The 24239-nt window shown below is 42.0% G+C and overlaps 1 protein-coding gene across 11 annotated transcripts; it reads right to left on the bottom strand.

Moving 5' to 3' along the window:
- Positions 1 to 84: 84 nt before the first annotated feature.
- Positions 85 to 23621, bottom strand: LOC108072570 (uncharacterized). Of its 11 annotated transcripts, none has more exons than XM_070283355.1 (12): positions 23337 to 23621; positions 22890 to 23273; positions 22371 to 22565; positions 12027 to 12676; positions 11043 to 11764; positions 10064 to 10576; positions 9937 to 10003; positions 9414 to 9660; positions 8296 to 8576; positions 7911 to 7955; positions 7655 to 7795; positions 85 to 785 (listed from the first exon to the last, which is right to left on the bottom strand). In XM_070283355.1, exons 3-12 carry the CDS (start codon positions 22379 to 22381, stop codon positions 763 to 765), a joined length of 2700 nt encoding a protein of 899 aa, XP_070139456.1. In that variant the 5' UTR covers positions 22382 to 22565; positions 22890 to 23273; positions 23337 to 23621; the 3' UTR covers positions 85 to 762. The 11 variants fall into 11 exon arrangements, with proteins under 11 accessions (XP_070139456.1, XP_070139457.1, XP_017019260.1 ...); XM_070283356.1 differs by having other exon boundaries at positions 9414 to 9612; positions 23337 to 23620; XM_017163771.3 differs by lacking the exons at positions 22371 to 22565; positions 22890 to 23273; positions 23337 to 23621 and adding exons at positions 1756 to 7009; positions 16548 to 16910; positions 17492 to 17624 and having other exon boundaries at positions 9414 to 9612; positions 12354 to 12676.
- Positions 23622 to 24239: the final 618 nt, after the last annotated feature.

Here is a 24239-nt window from a genome sequence, read left to right as displayed (position 1 = left end):
TATTTTAATTCATAACCTTTTTTTTTTTAATTTATGATTAAGCCCAACCAACACCTAGGACCCCTTTTATTAAAACAAAATGGATTTATTTACTACAAATGTTTATTGTATAAAAAAATAATACAACACAAAATAAATTTGATATAGATCTAAAATGATAATATTGAAATACACTTTAAAAACATTCGTATGCATACGAGGAGAATAAATAATGATGGAAAAAATAAGAGATAAAAGATACGCAAAATGTTCAAAGAAATTATGATTTTCGTAAATAACAAATATCTGTAATATATCTTATTAGTCGAGTTTGATGTGTGTGCGCTTTCGTGTTATCCGGATACATATCAAGCATAGTCGTTTCTTGCATAAATTTATTCATTTAGTTCTTGTTTCGTTTCGTTGTCACCTCACTGCACCTGCTCTTCGTCTTAACGTTTTAGGATTAGTACATATTCGCTTTCGCTGTTTGTTTGTTTCGTAATGTTGTTAATAATGTTTAGTGCTGCTATCAAATCGCGTTTAACAAAAAAACTCTCCTCTTCTCAGCTACAATGGTCTCTGGGTTAGTTAGTGTAAAGAAATTTTACTAAAAACTTGTTTTCGTTCCCAAGCTGCAAGATTGTGGCGATCCTTGGAGTGGCTGGTACTTAGACTATAGATAACTATAAAAAATAAGTATTCAGATTTATTTTCTGTTTCATTTCTACATGATGATGTTGTTGGGTTGCTATAATTGATTTCTATGGCTTTGAGAAATAATTATAAGTCCGATTGTCCAGGTCCTGAAAAAATATCAAATCGAGAAAAGTGTTATTTAAAGGTGGTTTTAACTGCGAGAAACAAACAAATAAAGCTAACACTAAACTTTCAAGTCCAGGTTCAGACTTGTGTATACAAAAAGGAAGAAAATAACGAAAAGAAATGTAAAAAATAATAATAATAATAAAAAACTTAAGCAGCAACTAAGAAAGTGCAAGGCCAGCCAAATCGTTTTTTGAGAGAAAACTTCACCTTTTTTGTATATTTTTTGTTGGTTTTTACATTCAATTCAAGTCAGTTCAATTTAATTTTCGGGGTAAAAGCCATTCATTGTCATTATTAAAGTTAACGATTAATTTTTGTTAAAAATAGATATTCCATATGGAGTGTATAAAACAAGTTAATTGAGTATAAGAGAAAGAAACATTTAAATATGCATTTGTAAACTCATGAATGGTTAATGTAACGTACGACTTTTCGACAATTTATATTTATATTGTACAATTCATTTCAATTTCATTATTATCATATGTATTGTATTTGTTTATGGTCGAAACAACAAAAAGTAATCTTCATTCGTTGTTCCTTGTAAGGTGGAGTTTGCTCTCCAAGCTCATTTTTGAAGGGGAAGCATTTGGGATAGGAACTACAGAAATACAATAAAAATATTTGCGATATGTAGTAGTCTAGGTCTTTGATAGTTTTAATTAATATTGTTAATTGGAAATCGTTAATAGATTGCTACAAGTTTCTTTAAGAAGGCGAGCGTACAAACCTTTTTTAAAGTTTATGGGAAGGTAAGTTATATCGCAAATATTTTTATAGACAAATTAAAAAAGAATACAGCACACAATTAAACTCAAATAGCGGCGAAAATAAAATTAATACATAGAATAGATAGAGGACAATTTTCGGAATATAATGAATACATTCAATTAGTTCAAATTGCTTTTTGGATATTTTTGTTTTAATAAAATTGCACATTTTAGGTACCTTAGGATTTTGAACGAGTTTTACAAAATCATTGAGTTGAGATGAAATTGGTTTTTATTTTGTTGTTTACTGTGGCGATTTGATATATATTTTCAGTTTTATATGCTTGTTATTATTTAGTTCGATTTCGAGAGTTACATCTTACAAACTTTGAGATGCTCAGGTAGTAGTTTGGTTTTAGAATTTGGTTTTGATTTTGGTTTTTTGGTTTTTTTGTGGCGCTTTGCTGAGGTAACAAACGAACGAACGAATGAACGATATTTTTCATTGGTTTCATTTGGTTTTTATTTACATGTTTAATTAGATTTAGTTTATTAATGTGTTGAGTGTATCGGTTTTCAAATTGTACAATGTTCATGAGATGATAGAAATGATGGTGAGATGAGAAATGCAACAACTGGCTCTTGTATCACCCGTTCCCGTGGGCAGTGACTGCTTATGCCAAATGCAAGTATACTCTCAAGGAGCTTAATTATAAGAAAGATCGGGGGCGAGAGCCGATTCGAATGCAACCAAGTTTAGTTGTTAAAACTTGTATAGAATCATCAGAGTTCTCCTATACCAAATCGATTAGAATCGTTCGGATGAGATTTCTACCATCTAAATCGGCCTCACATCCCTGCTAAGACTAAGACCCGCCCTACTATTTACAATAGGTAACCTCTTACCATTTCCTAGACCCTCCGCCAGCTGCTCACTGAGCGTTCCCGGGACTGTGAGTGTGAGTTCTGACGGAAGCACTCCGGACTCTTGCTGCCCCGCCCACTGGCTATTTCCGGCGATTCTGTGACACGGGCCAAGTCTCTGTTGATCGTTTTGGAGCTCAGCACCCGCGGACAACGCACAGTCCAGGGGCTGCGGCGTGGATCCTGCAGAGCACGGAAGGCCTTGGAGGGCAGCACTTCATCGCCACTGCCGCCGGCCTCGCACCAGCTGTTGTAGTAGTCGGAGTACTCCTTGTCGTGCTTGGGCGTTATTGCCGGCGTGCTGTCCAGGGAGCTGTTCTCCTGCGCAGAGTCCATCTCCTCTACCAGAGCCCTCTTCGCGGCTGCCTGAAGGCGTTCCATGGGTAGATTCCTCAAATGCGAGCTATCGCTCTTAAGGAGAAGGCTCTGGACGAGTTCGTTGACCAGCTTATCGCTGACCACTCGCTGGTTCTTGGCGGAGGGGCCCATAATGGGTGAAGCCGGGCTATTTGGCGTCGAAGGGTTGTCCGCATCGATGCTTGTGTTTTTTCGGAGTGGCAAAGAGAGACGTTCCCGGCGTTGCGTCATGCTTTCGGCGTCATTCATGGCTCCGGGATTCTGTCGCCTCGTAATGGACACATTGTGAACAATCTTTCTCCGACTTGGCTTCAGCTGAAACTCATCGGTTGGGTTGACTCCCGCCTCCGGCACATCGTTCTCGTCCTGCAGCAGCTTGAAGAGTCTGGAATGTGTGGCTGCTCGCTGGTAGCTGGTCATCTTGCGCAGCTCTGGGAAGCTTTCCGACTCAGTGTCCGTCTCGGACAGCTGACGGTTCATGTCCGTCACGCCGGAGTCATCCTCTTCGATTTCCGACTCGGAGCGCTGTGTGCTGCTGTTACGCGAAAGAGTGCCCTTGCCGTGTCCACTGTCCACGGACAATGATTGTGTGGTTAAAGCCTTGGACTCGGATTTGGTAGGTGTCACCTCAAAGGCACTGATCCGATCACGCACTGAGATCTTTGGCGTCTCGCTAAACTTCTGTACCTCTAGGTCTGGTAATCCATTGGGTAGACGCTTTAATTCCGGCTCTACATAGAGCTCTGGCAGCTGTGGCTCTGTGTTTGTGGGAGTTGGAGCACCTCTCTCCTCCTCCTCCTCAATTTCTGGAATCGATTGCGTGTGGTCCTCCATAATGGCCCCGTCTTCACCCACTATTTGGTAGTCACCAGGTGGGCCCAGATCAACGTCTTGAGGCTCTTCCACATCCAAGATAACACTGCTGCGATTGGGAGTGGAGCTCTGTTGGGGCGGCGACTGCTGGCCATCTATGGAGGTGTTGAAAAAGGCCATGGCCTGTCGGTAGTTCTGCCGTTTCTGCTCGGCCTCCTCGGATTGTTCCTTCTTTGCCCGTTCCTCCTCAATGTCCGCCCAGAAATCGGTGTTATCCTCATTATCCTCATCATACTGGGGTGGGTTAGCCCACGTGTAGACTGTTGCTGGCTCGTGCATTGAGGCCAGAGATATCGTGTCCACTTGGCTTAGGTTGCTCGGTGCCATCTCTTTTTGGGACTCCTCCTTGATCTCTTCTGTTTCTGTAGACTCTGCAGGAGTATCATGTTCTAGTTCCTCGAACTTTTCAGCCAAAACCTTTTCTTCTTCAACCACTGGGTCAACAATTTCGGGTTCATCACCCCGGGCAGCCTCTAGAGTAGCCCACACATCTATCTCAACTGCTGGTTCATCGGGTAACTTGGCCCTAAAAGCCTTTACTTCCACTGGCTTGTAGGGAGTCTCCTCCACAGAATTCTGGCGTTCCTTTCGAGCCCAGAAGGTGGCGGACTTATGGAAGGTCACATCGTCATCATCGTCTTCACCTGGTTTTCGCTTGGCCTCGATTTCAGCCCAGAAATCAATCTCTTCATCCGTGTCTACTTCGCGTGGCTCTTCCGGATATTTGGTGGGATCGTAAACAAACTCATTGGGTTTGTTTTCATCGTGGGAGCTTGTCGTTGATTTAATGTCCGACCAGAAGTCCACTTCCTCTTCAAGGCCATGATCATGGGATGGCTTTACATCTTTCTGAGCTGACCAGATGTCAATCTCTGGTTCTGGCTGAATCTCCGATTTGTATGATGTCGGCTCCCAGCTTGTGTTGTTTTCATTCTTAGTAGTCTTGGCTTTGGCTTGTTCTACGGATGCCCAAAAGTCCTCCTCCTCCTCCTCTTCCTCGGGTTGCTCAATTTCATTTGGTTTTTCCTCGACCACAAAGTGCACCTCCGCTCGTTGGGAAATGGGCATTGATTCTACTTGGGCTCTGAGGGTTGTAGTCCAGTGCTCTACTTTATTCACAGTTTCCTTCTGCAGTGGAGTGTAGGTAACAGTTTTCTTTTTCTTGGTCCACTGCTTTTCCTCGGTATTAATGGATTCCTTCTTTTCTATTTGAGCCCAAAAGTCAACTTCTGTCGTTTCTTCAGGGGGCTCTGCCTGGGACTCTGTTTCCTTTGAGGTAGTTGCAAACGTAGACCAGAAACTATTTTTGGCAGCCTCCAACGATGCCTGGGTCTTGGACATGTCACTAGATACGGGCCTAGGTGGCTTGGCAGAGACATTCTCCTTGGGTCGAAGCTTTGGAGCTTCAGCTGGCTGTTCTGCTGGCTTAGGATCGGGTGTTTTCCAGAAGTTTTTGGACTGCTCCATCATTTTTTGAGCCTGCATTTTCGTGGCCATCAACGTGGCAAAGAAATCAAATTCCTCTTTTGGCGAGCTGGAAACTTCCTTAATATTATCAGCTTGGGAAATATTATTCGTCACACTACTATTGCTTATTGTTTCGCCCACAAATTTGTTGCGCATGCCCAATGACAATGAGGAGGAGCCGTCCTCATCGCTGGCTTTGATCGGTGGGGAAATATCCTCCACGGGATAGGCTTGAGAGGTCCGATAGGGTTGCGTAGATTTCTCCACCGAATTTGAGCGGGATGAGTTTGACAAGCTGATCGTCACACTGACCTCACAGTCATCCTCCTCGTCCTCGCTCTCCACCTTGGCCACACTGAACGAACTCACAATGCTCGGGCGTTTCTCCTCGATCTGAGTTGTGCTGCCCACTTGCACGGTGGCGATGTTCTCATCATTTGAGCTTCGGCTGAACGAGAAGCGAAGGGGCAATCGAACCGTTACCGAATTGGACTCCTCCTCATCATTGTCGTTTTCCTCAATTTCCTTGTCAATCTCATCAACCAGGGTGGATCTGGAGTCATCCCTTCTAATGACTGTCTTGGCATATTCGCTGCTGCGTTCAAGTTCGCTCTCCTCCTCGTAAATGACACTTAGATCCTCCTCTGCTATGAAATCATCTTCCATTTCCTCCACCAGGCCTTCCTGCTCTTCCTCGATTTGTTCCTCTTCGTCAAACATTTCATCTGCTGTGGTTACGTCGTCTTCATCGTCTTCGTCTCCACTGCTCTCGGAGTCCAGATTTTGCTCCAGGGTTTTACCCTTGTACACCTGCACGTTTGTCACCGACTTGATGGACTGCAATGGAGCTGGACGTGCGCCCAGCTTCGGAGTGTCCTCCTCTTCATCCTCAGTACTGTCGTCCTCTGAATCGCTGTCGGAGTTCGAGGCATTCTCGCTAGGAGATCTGTCCCCCAGCTCCTTGGACTGTTCGCCTGCATAATTTTTCTGCAACTGCTTGGAAAGATTCGCCTGGGTATTTCCGCCAGCAATCTTGTTGATATTGGCTAAACGCTGGCTCAGTACATCAATGACCTCGTTATTGTTGGTGCAAACACTCCGAGGTTTCTGCTTGGTGACCAGCTCCTCGATCTCTACGGAGTGCGTTCGTTTGGTTGGCTCCCTTGGCTGCACGCGAATGTGGTGCTGCATGATTACCTGCGAGGGCATATCATCGGTACTAGGAGTGATGATTATGTCCGGTAAAACACTACTGGCTCTGCTCTCCTCGGTGGAGCTCTGGCTATAGCTAGGGGCTACTGGATAGGGATAGGGGTGGCCATAAGGAGGCATGGCATGAAACTGGGGATAGGCAGTGGAGGGAGTTTGGGGCTCTCCTGGCTGTTGTCCATAGGGAGGCACAGGCGGCGGATAATAGGGGTAATAATAGGGATAAGGGGGAAATCCCTCTGCCGGCATACCGTCCATCGCTTGAGCTGGCGGCGGTGGCGGTGGATAGGGGTACGGATAGGGCCAAGGTGCAGCCTCGCCATTCACTGGCGGCGGAGGAGGAGGCATGTACCAGGGATACGGATAGCCAAAGGCATAGGGATAATGGGGCGGCACCGACTGAGAACGCGGTGCCTGCGGGGAACAAGAACTGTCTGAGTTGAGAGATGAGTTGGATGAGTGAGTGGGCTCGGCACTGGATGTAGATGTGGGTGGTGGTGTAGGTGTGGCTGAGGTGTAGCTATGACGTTTATTGATTTTATTGTTAATCTTATTATGATTATTATTATTGTTTTCAGTATTTCCATTATGGTTATTATTTGGGGTTTCGTTCAGTTCAACATTTTCCAAACCCGAGTCCAGCTCGGTGTGAATTTTATGGTCTGAGGTCGGTTTTTGGTACACGGTTATCAAATATAAAAGAAGAAGAAGAGAAAGAGACACGGTGAGAGCGCAGACATAATGTTGTGTTTGGTGTTTGCATCGAAATAACTTCGATCTGATCTGATATGGTCTGTTTCAGCGATTGGTTAGACGGTCAGGCAAGCTATGTACAAGTAAATGGCGCATGAGGAATGCTAAATGGACTTCCCCGCCTTCAAAATGTGGAGTGTGAAGGGATGCTTCAAGAAAATACAAAAAACTGTCGTCAACATGCGGTCAAACAGTGTTTTCCATTCGCATCACTTGTCAGTCTCATGATCAAAATAATAATGAAAAGAAATGGGTATTAAATCAAACTCTTGTCTGAAAACTATTCGGCAAAAAAGGTGAAATCTCTCAAAAGGTTTTTTTTATTTTTTTAAATTACGATCCTTGATTTAGTGTTAAATGAACCTGGTTTTTGGTGAGCAAATGATTTTTGGGGTTAGTGATGCCTGATGAATTCTGACCATATATACAGCAATGATTATTTCGTAAGATGTTGTGCATGGGATTCAAAACTTTAAACTTCAGTTCATCAGAAAACAGTTGCTCTTTCAAAGTATTTTCGGAATACTGTGTCCATTTGACACGACTGTACTTACCGGCATTTTCAGGTGTGGTCATTGCCTGTAGAATCTTAAAAGATCGACTGGGTATAGCGCTGCCAGTGTATTTCTTGGGTTCCGGGACTTGCTGTTCGCTTGGCGGTATATATTGCTGCTGCTGCTGTTGTTGTGGAGTATCTATGAAAGGGAAATGTTGTTTTAAATTGTCTTTAAAATATCTTCATTATTATCTTAAAAAATAAACATTAGTTCCAGCTAGAATCTCTCTCAATTAATTCTGTCGTTGCCTTACCATAACGTTGTGGTGTGAATCGATTCTGAGCAGATCCTCCATTACCTGCAAGAAAAGCATTCAATTGTAAGTCTTAAAGGTCAGTCTTAAGGATCTAAAATAATTAGTAATGCTGCAAAATTTCGATATGAATTAAGTGGCACCGAAATCTCTGAATATAATGGACAGACACAGGAAGCTGTTTAGTTTCTACCAACTAATAGGTGCTGTTGTGGCTAAAAGCAGCTGTTGTTGTTAGTAGAATTCCCGAACACCCAAAGAGACTCCCCAAGGATAAAGCACTTTCACCACACTAACGAGTCTTACCCACCGCCGGATGTAGCGATGCAGTATGAGGGATCTGTGGAAAGGTTGGGGGGAATAGGAGCAACCACTCAAATCTCACCTTGCGGGGACCAAGCTAGTGGCGTACCCGACTGTTGCTGTTGCTGCTGATCCTGGGCGATTTGCAGGCGACGCATCTGCTCGATGGTCGGACTATTCCGCGCCTGCTGGGCACTCATCTGCCGGGCGAACTGTGGCCGTTGCAATTCCGCCTCCTGAGGCGGCTGCATCTGCTGCTGCTGCAGATCCTGGCCCTGATCCCCGATGCCATCGTCCACGGTGTCTGTTATCTTTTGCAATATTCTAAACGATTTCGATTGGATGGGCGGTGAGCGTGGATCGCTGTAAGTAGATATAGGCGTGGGTTAGGTTAGGTTGATGGTTAGCATGCCATCGAGTATGTTTGAAGTCAACCAAATTACAACGATTTTGAATTGTGCAAACGAATGTGTGAGGTGTTATGATTGCCTTGATTTGTGATACTAGCTTTATGCGACCATGAAAAAACCAAATTTTTCATAATTTTGCAAATAGGCAAAGCTTTATATGAGAGATTAGAATAACTACAGATCTATCTTACATTTAACCACATTTTATGTTGAGGAGCAGGATCGATATATTGATTTTTATTAGTTTTATGCAGTAAAGAAATCTACCAGATTTAATTTCAATAGTACTTATAATATCTCGAAGGACTCATTTCAGATCTTTTGAAATTATAGATACACGATGTCTAGGTAGATTCGCCTGTTTATTGTTGGTATTCCAGGAAAATTCCAGCTGATTCATTAAAATATGAATGAAATTAACATTGTTTGAACTATACAAAAATTTGTTTTTAAATAATATATTCCTCCTAAGGATGAATCTCTAAAATAAATCTCTTCAGCTCCAGTTAAGTGTGACAACACAGATAAGTGCATGGCATGAAGTATATACATTACTTAACATTTGCATTTGTGATCTTCTACCCTTAGTACTACCTGAGACGATTCTTTCTGTAGCGTACCTCCGCCTCGAGCGGACACTGGTGCACAAATAAATTGTAATTGCCACTAAAAGTCGTTGGATTAGTTTGTAAGAAAGCACAAAATAATACGCATTAGAGCAGGGCCAATTGCTTGGTGTTGGCTAAGCACAAAAAGGAGAAGCTCACTGAAAACGCAGGACTCTACTTACTTTTGCAGCAGAACCGGTGACTGGGACACTGGACCACCACGACCGCCTCCCTCGATCGCGATCGGAATTATCCTGGTTGCATTGCCGTTGGTGTGGGCACTCGTGTTTGGCATTTGCTGGCTGGGCGGTGACAGGATCCGCTGGGAGCTCGGCTCACGCCACTGGCCGCCCGATGCTTGGGCGGGGAAATTGTTATAACCTTGATCGACAAATTGATTAGCTGAGCGAATAATGTGACCTGCAGGCGCTTTCGTAGGAAAGAAAGAGTATACATAGACACACGGTGATAAAGAAGTTGGAGAGTTACACTATTGGACGAGAGCAGGTTGGGTGGCGGGAGGAGGTGATAACGTAGGGAAAGACATTCCTCTGGGGGCGGATAGTGCGTGGGAGTGGTGGTTTTGGGTGGTGGGAATAATCTACTAGGGGTTTTAGTCACAAACATCTACAGGTTTTTTAGGATAAGCGCCACACATATCGTACAGGACACACACAAATGCAAAAGGCTGCGCCAGGGACTTACCACCAAAGTTGGGCTGCGCTGCAGCATAGGTGGGCGTCTGCTCCAGAGTTATTGGTATGATGCGCTCCTTTAAAAAGATGAAAAAACATTTTATTATTTGTATTTAATATTAAGTTTATTAACTTACCCTTGGACCACTTTGACCACTTTGATTGTTGGTATTGTTGATGCTGCTGCCATTGGTATTCAGATTGATCTGCAAGCGGAGTCCGCCTGACTGGGGATTCGAGCCAAAGTTTTGAAGGCTAATGGGGGCAGCAATCGGTGTTGGTCCATATCCATTGCCTTGCAACGACTGAGGCTGCTGATACGAAAGCTGCTGCTGGGGCTGCGGCTGCGGCGGTGCGACTTGGGGCTGCGGAGCCGGCGTGGTCTGCCTTAGAGTGGAGGGCAGCACGTTGCCATTCTCTTCGGGACGAGCCCATGGTGCCTGCTCCTTGCTGGCCGGCTGCGATCTGAGCCATCCCAATGGCTGGTTGCCCTGTTGGGGCTGTTGCTGCTGCTGTTGCTGCTGCTGTGGCAATTGCCGCATTGGCGAATCCCGGGCCGATGGCTGCTGCTGCTGCTGCAGCAGAATTCTTTGAGCCTGCGGCTCTGTGGGCTGTGCCAATGGAGCTATATACAGCGAGCCAACGTTGGTCTATATATAAAGAGGATTATATATTTTATATTATTAATTTATATTATTTATTAAAACAAACTAAAGACTTAATATTCAGAGTTCACATTGCCAATTCATGCTTTATTCTATGCAAATTCATCTCTTGCCAATTGCCTCAAGTTCAAAATTCGTGTTTGGCCTTTGCATTCATCTATTTTTAGCCACTGCACTTGGTGAGTGCGTTCAATGTTCCGTCCAAAGTGTGTTTGCAAGAGTCTCTTATAGATTTTTATTTAAAAATATCTTGCGTTTCCGCGAGTCATTTACTATTTGCAAGCAACGAATTGAATATTACTCATACGTCGCTCAACGGGGCGTATGAGTAATAAAGCCAAAGGACAAATGCAAATTACACAAAAATTAATACGTAAACACGCATAATGACCTCAAGATCTTGTGTAATTTTCTCAGTTTCGATTGGTTGAACTTGGATTTTCACACTCACCGGCTTGGCTGCTCCGGCATATTGGTTTTGTTGAGTGCCAAAATGTTGCTGCTGTGCATTGAACGTTGTTGCTGCTGGTGATTCAGTCCTTGCCGGGCTGAAAACATCCCGAGATCGTTGTTGCTGTTGCTGCTGTTGCACATTGTTGTAAATGGGCTGCGGATGCTGTGACTGTTGTTGTTGTGGAGTTGATGGTGCGCGCTGGGTACGCCAGGGAACAGATTGTTGCTGCTGCTGCTGTTGTATCTGCTGCTGCTGTAGCTGCTGCTGCTGCTGTTGTTGTTGTAGCTGCTGCTGCTGCTGCAGTGGAGTCTGAGCCAATGGCGAAAGCGCCGCAGCAGGACGTTGCTGCGGTGGCTGCTGCTGTAGTGGCTGCTGTGCATAGCGGAAGGGGCTCTCGGTGGATCGCTGTGGCGCCTCGAATGGCGATCCAGGAGAGTCCGTCTGCCGGGTGTATACATTCACAGCCGGCGATGTTGGCATGGGCACACTACGGAACTCCGGTCGCGCGGCCTGTTGCTGCGGCGATTGCTGCTGCTGCTGCTGTGGCGGTGTGGCCGGTGGCGTAGGCAATTGCTGTTGCTGCTGCTGCTGCAGTGGTGGTGTCTTGGGGGAGGGCAACGAGGGCTGTGTATAGGGGCTGTAGTTGCTGCTGTAGTTGTTGCTGTTGCTGCTGTAGTTGTTGCTGTTGCTGTCCACGGAAGCTGCCGATGGCCTCGGACCTACATTTGAAAAAATAATATTATCAAGTGTCCCCAGACCAAACTTAAGTTTATTAATAAATTTAGTGCTGTTAGTTGGAGGATTTTTGTTGCCAATTTGTAGGGCCTTGTGGATGTCTGGTTAGTTGAATGGGGGTTTAGAAGAAGCAACCTCAACCGCTTAGTAATTGCTGGCGATGTGTGGTGAGTCGTATCGGGATCAGTAGCGGAACCAAAAACCCAACGAAACGTAAAGCCAGCCAAATCCTTCAGCTCTGCTCACCATCAACGGCATCTGGGGCAGCCGCTGCTGCGGCCACCTCGGGCAGCGGGCTCTTGGAGCGGTCTTTGACGTACTCATCCTTCCAGAATGTGTTTTTCTCCACTGGCGGAGGAACCTTGCGGAGCGCCGCCATGGGATTTGGCGGAATCTTGATCTCCGGCCGGAAGCCCAGCGGCGGCGGCTCAAAACGCTGTGGCGTCGGCGACTTGCGAGCCGTGGCCGGCGACCCGGGTGCACTGAGTCTTCCAGCGGGCGGCGCGAGTGAGCTGGGTTGTTGTGGGGGTGGTGGTGGGGGTGCAGCAGCTGCGGATTGTGTGCCATTCTTACCCAGCTGAGACTGCGGCTGCGGCGGCGGTGGGGGCGGGGGCAGCACTTGGAACGGCATGCCCATGGCAGCGGCTCCCATTGAGCTAGCGGCGCCACCCGGCGACTGGGGCTGGGCGGGTCTGTTCTGTTGGGCGGCGCCAGTGGCTCCCTCCGACTGGGCATTGCGGGCCAGGCGCTTGGCCATGCGCTCGGACCGGATCTGCGAGAGATCGATGCCGCCGGGCGTGTAGGTGAAGGGTTTCTTGTCTTTTGTCATCATCGCGTTCTGGACGCAGGCGGGGGCCTCGAAGCCGCCGTTACCGCCTCCTCCGCGTTGTCCATACCTGAAGGTGGGAATAATGGAAATCATTTACATAATTTACTTATTTAGAATGGCTTTGAATACATTACAAAGTTTACATATAAAGAATATAACTCAGAATCCATATAAATTATTAAACAAAACGTTATTTTCCCCCAATTAATTTGATTTCTTTCAGTGCTTGTGTTTTTTCGCTACCCCCTTGGGCAATGCTAATCTACCATCCGTCTCCACTTTGTTCGGTCTATTTATCATAATTTTTGTTAAATCTTTTTCTAATTTATTGCCTCGCAAAAGCCCTCATTTGTGCTTTTCCTTTCTTAGCTGCTGCTTGACTAATGAGTCGCTCATCGATAGTTCAATGAGCCAATGTTTGGATATTTTACGATCAAGGGGGAAAGTGAGTTGAGTTGAAGTTGTTATGGACAACCAACCATAAAAGGTGAGGCGAACGATGAAGTGCAAAATTTGAAAGGTCGAAAGTGAGAAGCTGCCAATATACTATAGCAAAAAAAAATAATAATAAAACTGTTAATGAAAATATTGACTATACCTGTCATATAATATTTAAATTTTCGTGAAAAAGAGCAATATGATAGTTCGTCTTAATTTGCAGATTAAGTAAATTGATTTTAATTTGTTTTATAAATTATGATTTTCTAAATGAATGTATCTTTATTATTATATATATATTGTAATAAACTCAAATAAAAACATTACAATTTTTAAGTATATTTCGTTGCCTTTTCCTTACAACTTTCTTGGCACTTTCCCAGCGTTTCCCGTTCAAGAAATCTTTCACACTTCCTTCTTAGTGCCGCATTTTCTCCGTATAATTTGCCTAACTTATAGTGTTTACAATTTACTAATTAAAAGCGAAAATCGAAGATGTTCGGTGACGTTCTCGTTAACGTAACATATGCTCTGCACGATGCCAGAGCATAAGTATGAAAGCCTGTTATGCGGAAAGAAAGTGATGGTCAGGCATCTCACTTGCAGCTGGAGCTTGCAATGTACTGAGAAAAAAATGCTGACTTGAAATTATAGTTTTTCATAAGATGTCAAATTATAGCCAATTTAATGCACTTGAAAAATACATAAAAATAAACAATTAAAATCGAAATATTTAATTTTATATTTAATTATTCCTATATTGACTTGGATTACTATAATTTGCCCCAAATTAACTAATCAGGACAACCTATTTTAAACAAAAATTATCTGAAAAAGTCAAGCTTATATTCGACGTATCCTGGCTATAATTTCTTCATGTGATGACTGAGCCTCATCTCAGGTTCGGGTTCTGAAAAGTGGTCGGGCCTGTTGCCCGCTTCATTAGTTTTTATGTGTGTGCTTGTGCGTCGTGAGTGACTCGCATCCAAGTGGGTCAGGCGAACAGGAACAGGTGAAGTCTCTGCTGCTGGCGCTCTCCTAAAAAGATGACCTGGCCAAGAGCTAAGCTTAACCGCAAAACCGCAACCGCAAAGGCCAAGTTGTGTGGGAAAACAGTTGCGAAATCACCCACAAGTAAGACTTAAGTATCGAACTGGCTTACATGCAAATTGGAGCGCGTGCATCAAAGTCAAATGCAAAAAGTGACGTAACTCAGTCGCCGCTGCGGTTGCCGTCTGACTCGCAGGCAAATCGGATCGAAGCCAGTCCGGAGATCACAGATCGATAATTGCCGCCATATGGGGGGCGAGCGACGAAATGCTGTCTGCTCCTTATAAACAACGGGGAAAACTATGGAGAGTTATGCCGGGCTGGTTGAGGCACTCATGCCTATGTCTGCTGAACTTGCCATTGATTATGTGCGAATTAATAGCATCAGGCTTAGCCATAACTGTCGGGACGTGCCCAAAAATTGCGAGGTCGTTCGGTTCAGTACGGCTCGTTTATTGACTCGACTCGATCGGTGTAAATGGCAGGGTAGGAAACTCAATTTACACAACAGTTTTGCTAACTGTTTTTCTGTATTAAACGTTAGCCGGACTTATAAGGCGCGATTATGAAAGTTATTGTGGCCAGAGACAAGCCCAGAAATAAATATCAGGTTGTGCACAGACACTTCCTGGGGCGCCATTCATATTCATTGTTCTCAAATCCAGGCATCAAATACAATTTCCCATGACGAAGAAGAAAGACATTAAAAACTAAAAGATACACGCGTTTTGGGCCAAAACTAAGAGCACACGCGGCACCGGCACTCAGGGACAGATGTCGCCCGGTGACGTCAATGGCTGGGATGTGGCGTCAGTACCCGGTACTTGGGGATTCGAATGGCCAGCAATTGACCACAAGACAAGACCGCCAACTGTTCGCTCTGCCCTGACAGATTTGGCAATTAAAGTGTCAGGCCCGAAACTACACGATACTAAGTACGTGGAAGCAGGAAGAGCCGCCGACCAAGTGCATGTTCGACTGCTAGCTGGATTTGTTCACAGACTTAGTTGCAATTAGCAAATAAATAGCATAAATACACATTTTCCTTGTCACTAAAGGCTATTCTGTGCCTTAAATAAACGAGATTGTTCCATATACCATTGTATACGTATTTCTGGCAAAATAACCAAATCAAGTTGGCAAAAATAAAATTGAACGCCAGCCATCTTTTCCCCTCGTAAGCATCTATCCGTGCATGAGAATAAAACATGCAACGGTAGCAATTTACAAAACAATTTAAAAAACGGAATGACAGAAAATATCTTTCCATTTTCACTTTTTATTATTTGCGTTTTTTATTTTTGGTTTCGATTTTGACTCTGCGCATGCAAATGAGCGTGCAAATATGCCTATTCCTCCAACTGACTCGGGCATGGAACCGGTGGATCTAGACCAGATACGGGAAATGGATCGCGGGAGGAGTTGCCTTGGCGAGTGATGAACTCGTTAGTATCTTGGAAAAATATTAAATACAGAGCTTATTCAGGTAAAATAAATTTAAAAATTAATTGAAGTGGAAATTGTATTTAAACATAGCTTAGATTTAACTCAGAAATTCCTATGTATTTATATTTTGAGATTTTTATTTACTTTTATAGATGACATTTTCTCTTGATTCTCTACAAACTAAGTTATAGAAAAGCTTGCCTATTATGATAATAATAATTTACAGTTTTCCTAATATTTTGTATGAGGTTTAATTTGATAAATAAATGGGAATAAAAAGGAAACAAGTTATTTCAGAATTGTAAAAAGTTAAAGTAATATTTTTTAGAATTTTTTCATAGGAGCAATATATTTTAGGTTCCCCTTATAAATAACACAGTCTTATTTAACTCTACTTAAAATAATGTTTGTAAATAGCTTACCAAAAATAAATATTTAAAGTACTAGTGTGTATTTCTGAACCCATTATACCCCCAGAATACCCTGCAGATAGAGCAGACTCGTTGCCCAGAAGTTTCTTCAGTTGCAGCTGGCCGCGCATATTTCAAGATCAAGGGCAGCAGCAGCAGCAGCAGAACTGAGAACTTGAAAGCTGCCACATGCAACATGACATAATGATAGTCATTGTCCGCCCGTCCACCGCTGTGTGTGAGTGTGCCTATAAATAGCTGGAGCCGCAGGCGGAGTACAGGGTGCCCCGTCCAGTCGTCGCCCACATTCCACTGTTGAGCTAATCTAGCGATAAATATTTACTTAGAAATTGTTTTCGCCTGTGCAGTCTGGGCCTATTCAGCTATTATTTCAGCTTTTGCGCGTTTAGGTAGTATGTATACCTAAAATTATAATGTTATGTCTGTAATATCACTATATAGTTTCTTATTGCTCTTGAGTAAGAGTAAAGAAGACACTTTAGTATGTAAAAGTTGCATGTTTACTAAAGTTGTTAATTTTATTTTAATGTTCACTTTGCTTCCTTATTTAGTTATTTATTCAGTGGAACTTACAATGAATCCGTGCCGTTCTTGACGACATCCCCATTCGGGGACAGATCTGATGATAATTGAAAGCCGCGATCCTGACGAACCATGTAAGCGGGCAGCGTGTCTATAATGGCATTGGCCTTATCATTGTACGAACCGAGCAACTCGCGATACTTGGAGTAGACCACGCGCTTTAGCTGCGGATTCTTGGCCGAGACAGGGCCGGATGATGGCGATGGTGCCGGAGAGTGCAGCGTTGAGGTGGCCATTGTTTGTTGCTCTTAGTTGTTTGTCTTTTGCTTTTTCTTAACTTTTCTTATCTTAACTTTGTTGTTTAATTAAGCTGGCTTAGCCAAGGCACTGCGTTCACTAACTAGAAATATTTTTCTGCTTCAACATATTTTTTTAAACTTTTTAATTTATTCAAAAAGGAACAAAAGCTTCAGCCAGCTCTTTCTTTATAGTATCTTTCTTAAAGAAAATAATTTGTAACTTATTTCTGTTGTGACAATTGCAAATGTAACTGCCCTTATCGATTGAGCAAATGTGCTCTGGCGCAAGGCAAAGACAAAGAGTTCAGTGAATAATCTGAAATTATGGGTTGGACAATAGACTGGCACCTAGGCGGTGTGTGACTCAACAATCGATCGATTGCGGCTTGTCAATTTAACCTTTTTTTGACACAGGGCAGCCGGCAAATGCTCGACGCTGACGATGACTCACAGCCGCGGAGGAGAATCATCATCTTGGGGAATCGAGAACATAATCAAAGAGGCGCAAGAACAGCTGGGTTTCCTCACACTGAGAACCGTGAGATACGCTCACGCATCTTTTGTATTTTTAGGCATGAGCTAAAAAGAGTTGGCTGAAGCTAAACTAACGCTATCTGGCCGCGTTCTCTTTTGGAGGAAGATCCTCCGCCGGGAAACGATCTGGCCCTGGCCTCACAGCCCACTTTAGTCACTCACTAGCGTAGACACACGCACGGCGCAGAAGTATCTCGCGGGTTCGCTTTGTATCTGGATGCGAACTGGACGACCGAACGCAGCGGAGTCTCGACGCGCATTGAAGCGGGTTCGCTAGAGGTTGGACAGCGGAGACTGCGACGGCTGCGGCTGCGGCTGAGGCTGTGGCTGAGTCGAGTCGTTCGGCAACTTGTTGCAGATACATTTTACATTTAAACAGTGCCGCAAAAGGAAAACCGAGCTCATGACAAACGTTCGCCTGGCACGCGGTGGCCGTCGCTGTCTATGACCGTGTATCCACAAGATACACGGCCTGCCAGCGGCCTGCGGAGCGGAGCAGAGTGGAGTGGAGCAATTTATATGTCTGTCAAAGTGGTTCGATGCTGGCGACAAATCTCCAGCTAAGCGCCAAATACTTTCGACGTTTTCGTTTATCTGTATCTGGTATCTCGCGGTTGTATCTGCATCTCTTATCGTGCGGCTAATTGTCTTCACTCCGCTGTCATGTCGTCTGCTTATTACTTTTGTCGCTTTTCACAATTAAACCGAAGACTATCTCTCCCACTCCGCCAGTGGAATTTCATGGGGATTTCTTTATCGAATCCGCGCACTCGGTTTGCTCTAATTAACAAGCTTTTGCGGAAATGTGGCCCACTAGCCTTGGCAGACAACAAATATGATTGTTTTCCTTTCTGGCCTTTGTTGCGATTAAATAATAATTGGCAAGAAAGCGATGAAGAATTTTAAACACAGAATGACTGGGCTAAAAGCGTTTGCTTTGACCAAAAGCTGAAAGTATCACAAAGAAGGGGAAAGTCGAGAGACAACCAATGAAAATGTATCTGCAACCTCATCGTTCGCAGCGAATTGATTTCTGTGGAAGGTTCTGGGCATTGAATTGACTTTCGATTGATTTTATATTTCCCCACTCCCACCGGCAAGGAGCCAAGGTCGTGCTTTTTAAAGAACCCGACCTGGTTGAGGTGCCTCCTGGCTCGTTCCTGGCTGCAGTGACTCATTTAGCAGACTGACAGACACATTAGAACCACCGGCAATTGACGCAGAGTCGAGTCGAGTGGCTGTCAATAATATTCGATTTCACTGAGAAAATTCTCGAAAATGTGCTTTTCCCCTAAATCATTCAATAATAGTGTTTTGGCTGGCGCGAAACTGGGTCAGACAGAGATATTCGGGACTCTGCAGCCATCAATCACCAGGGCCATCTAATTAGTTAGCCACAGGCCCCTCATTGTGGGAAATGAGAGATGAAATTCTTATTTGTGAGAGATGAATGGGATTTTTAATTATGTGCTAAGTGTTGCCACGGCTCTTTCGTTTTATTTTCTTTAAAACTCTTTCCCTTTCGATTTATCAATTGAACAACTTCGTGATGTATTTCAAAAGTACGATTTTTTAATAGATTTATATTTTATAAATCAATATTAATATTAAAATTTTACTTTTGCACAGTTGTTTGTTTTTTAAGAATATTATCTTTCCTTATTATCCACAGCAACGCCTTTGCGTCTGGCATTTAATCCCATAAATTAGCCAAAACTATAGTTTATCTACATATATTTATATATACAAATTGCCAAAAGAAAACAAACAAACGTAGGCATATATACATCGATTAGATACTATTTTTACCTATTTTAATGCTGCCAGCATAAAACACAGCGAATTTATATGCCATTAAAAACAAAAGCAGAAGAAATCTTTTAGCGAAAAGTAAAACAAAATGTGATAAACTAGTCATAAAAAGAAAAAGAAATCAAGACAAGATAGAAAAGTCGAAGTGGGAATACCCTAACACCTAAAGTCATTTATAAAGATAAATATGAATATAATGATACACAATATAAACATCGCTGTATCTAGTTTATGAACTTTTCTGTAACATTCAAATAAGATTGGATTTTTTTGTTATATATAAGAAGCATTTGTATTTCCTTTTAAAACAATAACAATAAATCAAGTAACTTCAAAAAACGATAATTTTTAATTTAAGAAATCTCTTGATTATCGCAAAAGCTGCCAAGATAATTTATTTAATTAATATTTAATATTTAAATAATATTTAATTACTTAGTATTTAAAATCAAAAATATTATTTATACACAGCTATATATGTATATACCGTCTCAAAGTGTATACAAAGTATCTATTCAAATCAACGCCCACACCCAAGACCCACCGACACGAGCCTGTGCAGAAACTATTAAAGTTTTTTCCGCTGTGAAATTGACCTTGAAATATAAATCGCACAGCCCGAGGAAAAACTTTAATACATTGTATGATAAAAAAGTGGCCCGGGTGAGGCCTTCGCAATCGCAATCAGGGAACTCATTCATCACTTTCTACGACTGCCGGCCGGAGTGTGTGCAACTCGTTTTGCATTTGTCATTTCTTGTGGCTGCTGCGTTGATTGCATGACATGAGCACATCAGCCAGGCAGCCCAGCCTGCCAGCCCATGGGATTGGCCGGCACTCGCAGTTATTTATATTAATCTGGCCTGGGTCAACGTCGCGGAGTCGGCGCCCCCAACGATCGCGGGTGAAAGTTAAACGCAGGCTCTGCTCCGTCTTAAGCCCGTTGCACAATCGATGGCGCCCATATTTCTCCTCGTCCGATAGCGGGATATGCAAACGAATATATTTTTGTAAATATTATTTCTACCCTGGCCACATGTTGTGGTCATTCATCGTCTACTGAGACCCGCCAGGCGCTCCGTCGTGTTTTGTTTTTCTTGTTCCTAAGAGATTAAGTCGGTGGCAGCTAAGAAATATAGCCAGGATATCGATTTTGGCACACGAATAGTGGGATTTGCAAATGAGTAAAGAAAAAGTTTGATTTTAGAGAAGGAGAGAGAAAAAAGTAGTTTTAAAAACTAGATCTTATAAAATAAAAAACATTTTTGAATTAAATTTCGCTTTTAATAAAAGAACTGCGTATTTATATTATTTGCAGAGTATTTTCAAATTCTTTCCTATTCAAAGTTATCTATGAGTCATAGCCAGAACGATCCAAATCAATCCCCTGGCTGACCACAAGTCAACACTTGGTGGTGTTGACTTGTCACTTGGGTGTGGTTTTATTTCCATTGCCATATCGGTTCGGGAATCTTCCTTTAATTTTAATTCCCTTTTTGAGATTCAAATTTCATGGTCAACTGAGCGAACCCCGCTTGAACTTCAGGCCACCGATATGTTTGCAAAGTTAAAAAATGCAAAAGAATGTGTAAAATAAATAAACTCACACCTGATTTACGTAATCAACAAAGGCGAAGACAGACAGACGACAATGAAGTGTGAAAATAATTGTCGTTGGAAAAAATCAAAGTCATGTCGGGTAATGCATCAAAATGCGAAAAATAATTTAAGCTTAAATAAAAGTTCACACGAAAATAAACATACACTTGAACAATATTTATTTCAAGTTCACGCATTAAAATGTACAGGGTTTATATTTTGTTGAAATTGATCTGCGTTAATTGTTTTTGAATACTAAAGCTGCATTTAAGATTATATTATATATTTAAAAATGAACCCAAATTTATTTTGACTTGCAAAATTTGTCAATTTCTTTTAAGACTTTGACCCAATTTCCTCAATATATTTTTCCTCATATTTTCGGTTGCTGAAAATTTATGCGCTACACATCAACGTCAACAAAAATAAATGCAAAAAAGAAATAAAGTGAAAAACCCAAACATCTTAACCTGAAAAAGACGACAAACATAAACCAAATGCATTTTATGCCAAATTCTTGACTTTGTTTTGAAAGGTTCTTGGGAATGTGTGCTATATGAAGTGCGTGGCTCTGAGAGAAACTTCCGGTGAATGCCGTCAGCCATCCGAATTCCGAAACACGTGTGCCAAATGCTTCTACACAGAACTAAGAGCTTGCTGGGGGTAAGACATAAAAACTGTGCAACCGGGCAAAATGTTTGTGAAAAATACGAAAATTTAATTAATTAAATGGCCTGACAATGTCGAACAGGGAAAGAGGCGGGGAAGGGACAGGGAACACCGAAAGTGTCGCCTGCCAAAAAGCGCGTGCACCATGGGGCTGGCCAAAAGAGCTTTGTGGGTGCGCGTAGGCGTGGGCCACAGCCGATAGATGGCCTTCAAAAACTCATGTGTGAGCCTTAATTGTAGAAGAGATCATAAAGATGTTGAGCGCTATATGTCTATACATATATGTAAGTATATTTTATATATACAAAATATATATGTACTACACACATCTGTTTTATTTATTCTCTGACTCGTGTTAAGAGTTTTCCCGGATTCAGTTGTTTTTCTTTTTATTAGTTTTGGTTTACTCTTTAAAAATATGGATGATAAGTTGTGGTGGGAAAACAGCTGCTGCTCTGACAAGGTATTTTTAGGTATTACGATCGGTTTTTGTAAATTAGCTAAATTCAATATTTAAATTCAGGAAGCTGTACATCATTTTTTATGACCCTTTAACTTGGAAGTTTAAAAGCCCTGAGAGAACTTATAGAAATAATTAAAAACAGGACAAGAAAAAAAAATTGATTCTTTGTTTTTAAGGAAATCGAAAGGTAATATTTTGAAATTAAAACTGTGTGTTATAAAATCAGTAAAATCAATTTTTTAAAAAGAAAATGGCTAAGAAACAATATACTAGAGATGATAAAATATATGGAAAATAAAAAAAAAATATTTTTTTTTTTGAAGACACAATCCCTAATTATTTTATTTCCTAATTCAATTTTTTAATTTTCCCAAGCTTTGAAAAGAAAGGCAGTGTTTTTTTTTAACAGCAATTCACCGCAAACTGGGAGACTACTCCATATATTATTATCATAAATTATATATATTGCTTTTTTTAATAAATTAAGTAATAACTTACCCAGAACTCATGCTAGCCGGTTTTTATGAATTTCAAGTTCAACTTTAATACACTTTTGCACACCGCCTACACACAGCCGCCTGTCGGAAGAAATCGCGCTCTTTCAATTTTTTTGTCGTAGGCGTTGGTTATTGCCAAATCGCACGCAGGTTCTTCGAAAAGATTTTGCAAACGACGCCTATGCACACAGAAGCACTGGAAAATTTATGGAAAATTGAAAGAAAATCGGGAATATTAAATCAGGAATTATTTTGCACAGAATATCACGCGTTCTTATATAATTTTCGGAACGGGCACGAACACAAGCGATCCATTTGGAAATAGTTTTCCTCATTTATACAGTATATAGTATATAATATAATATACATAATATTCGCACAGATTCGGGATAAACACTCTATTGAAAATTTAAGGTTTTTGGCACTGGCGAAGGAAATTGAAAAACCCTTTTTTCACCAATGCTCTGTTGAGAATTTTGTAAGTTTCTATTTTTAAAACGCGGCACAACGCATTGCTCACTTTTGCCAGAGAAAATACTCGTATCTATATCTATATATCCGTATATATAGACAGCCCAGCTAGATAGATGGTATAGATATATCTATGTGTTAGTTTCTAGTTGAAAATTTCTTTATTTCGGATGGTTTTCTCGTTTGCAACGCGTTCAAGTTAGCAGCCCAAGTCGCACTGAATTCGCACACGAATTTTCTCGGCCGAAAAGCCGAAAAGCCGAAAAATACATTTCACATTTCGAAATGAATTCTCCTGCTTCTTCTTCGGTACATATTCTATTCGGCCATCGGTCACGTCTGTGTCTACATCAGTGGGCCTGTGGTGGTCCCCGCGCGACTGTGTGCGTACTTGCCAGCGTGTGTAAAGTGCGTCTGCTTGGAAAATTCGGTTCTATGAATTTTGAGTTTATTTAAAAGAAATCTTAAAATTGAGCAATACTGCGGTCGTTTGTACTTATTGTTCTCCTCTCTTCCCGTGTCAGAACCAATGCACTTTTGTGTGTTCACCACATTGAATCGATCGATTATTGGCACTCGAGATACTTTCACACTGGACGGGTTCCACAAGTCCCGATGTGCATTATGGAAAGTGTTAGCCATCAGTAGACAACATTAATCTTCGGGTTCTATTTATTTTCTATTGTATTTCATTCACTGCAAAAAGATTTAATGAAAGCATAAAATACTTTGGGAATTATAATAATGTGTAAATGACAATAGATATTATATCTTAAAAGGCCTGCTTTTCAAAACGATTTTTATACCCGGTATCTATAGAGTAAAATGTATCTATGTATAGGTAACAAGCTGAAGCCGGCATATATACCACAATATGTTTATATTCTCTATGTGCGTCATCAGGCGAGTCGATTTAGCCATGTTCTTATGAAATTTTCCATGCCCACTACGGCATTGGTAAATCATGAAAAAGTATATGTAAAAATGTTATAGTCTTGAATTCAGTAATATTACTCATTAAGCTAATATTATATTCAATAAATACTATAACTGTTTCATGTATCTTGGCAATTAAATTGTTCTAACATTTTCTAGGAAGCATATATATTTTCCAACATATGTGAATGATTTCATTTGGTTGTTCTGGTCTCGCTTTGTGGGCGAATGGGATGATAAATCATTATAAATCACACATGCTTGAAAAATAAATAATAGGAAAAGACCGCTAAACAAACATCCAGTGCAGATATATACACATACATATGTGTAAATATCTTTTATATATGTATTTGCTTAAAACAAGGCGCAAGTCTCGAGCGCAGGGATATGAGCGAATAGACTAATGTTATGGGAATTAGCAAATCATTCATCTTCAGACCAGAAGCAGACAAATTTTTTA

This window comes from Drosophila kikkawai, chromosome 2L, assembly GCF_030179895.1.
Source record: "Drosophila kikkawai strain 14028-0561.14 chromosome 2L, DkikHiC1v2, whole genome shotgun sequence".
NCBI lineage: Eukaryota > Metazoa > Arthropoda > Insecta > Diptera > Drosophilidae > Drosophila > Drosophila kikkawai.
This window is presented reverse-complemented; position numbering and strand designations above follow the sequence as displayed.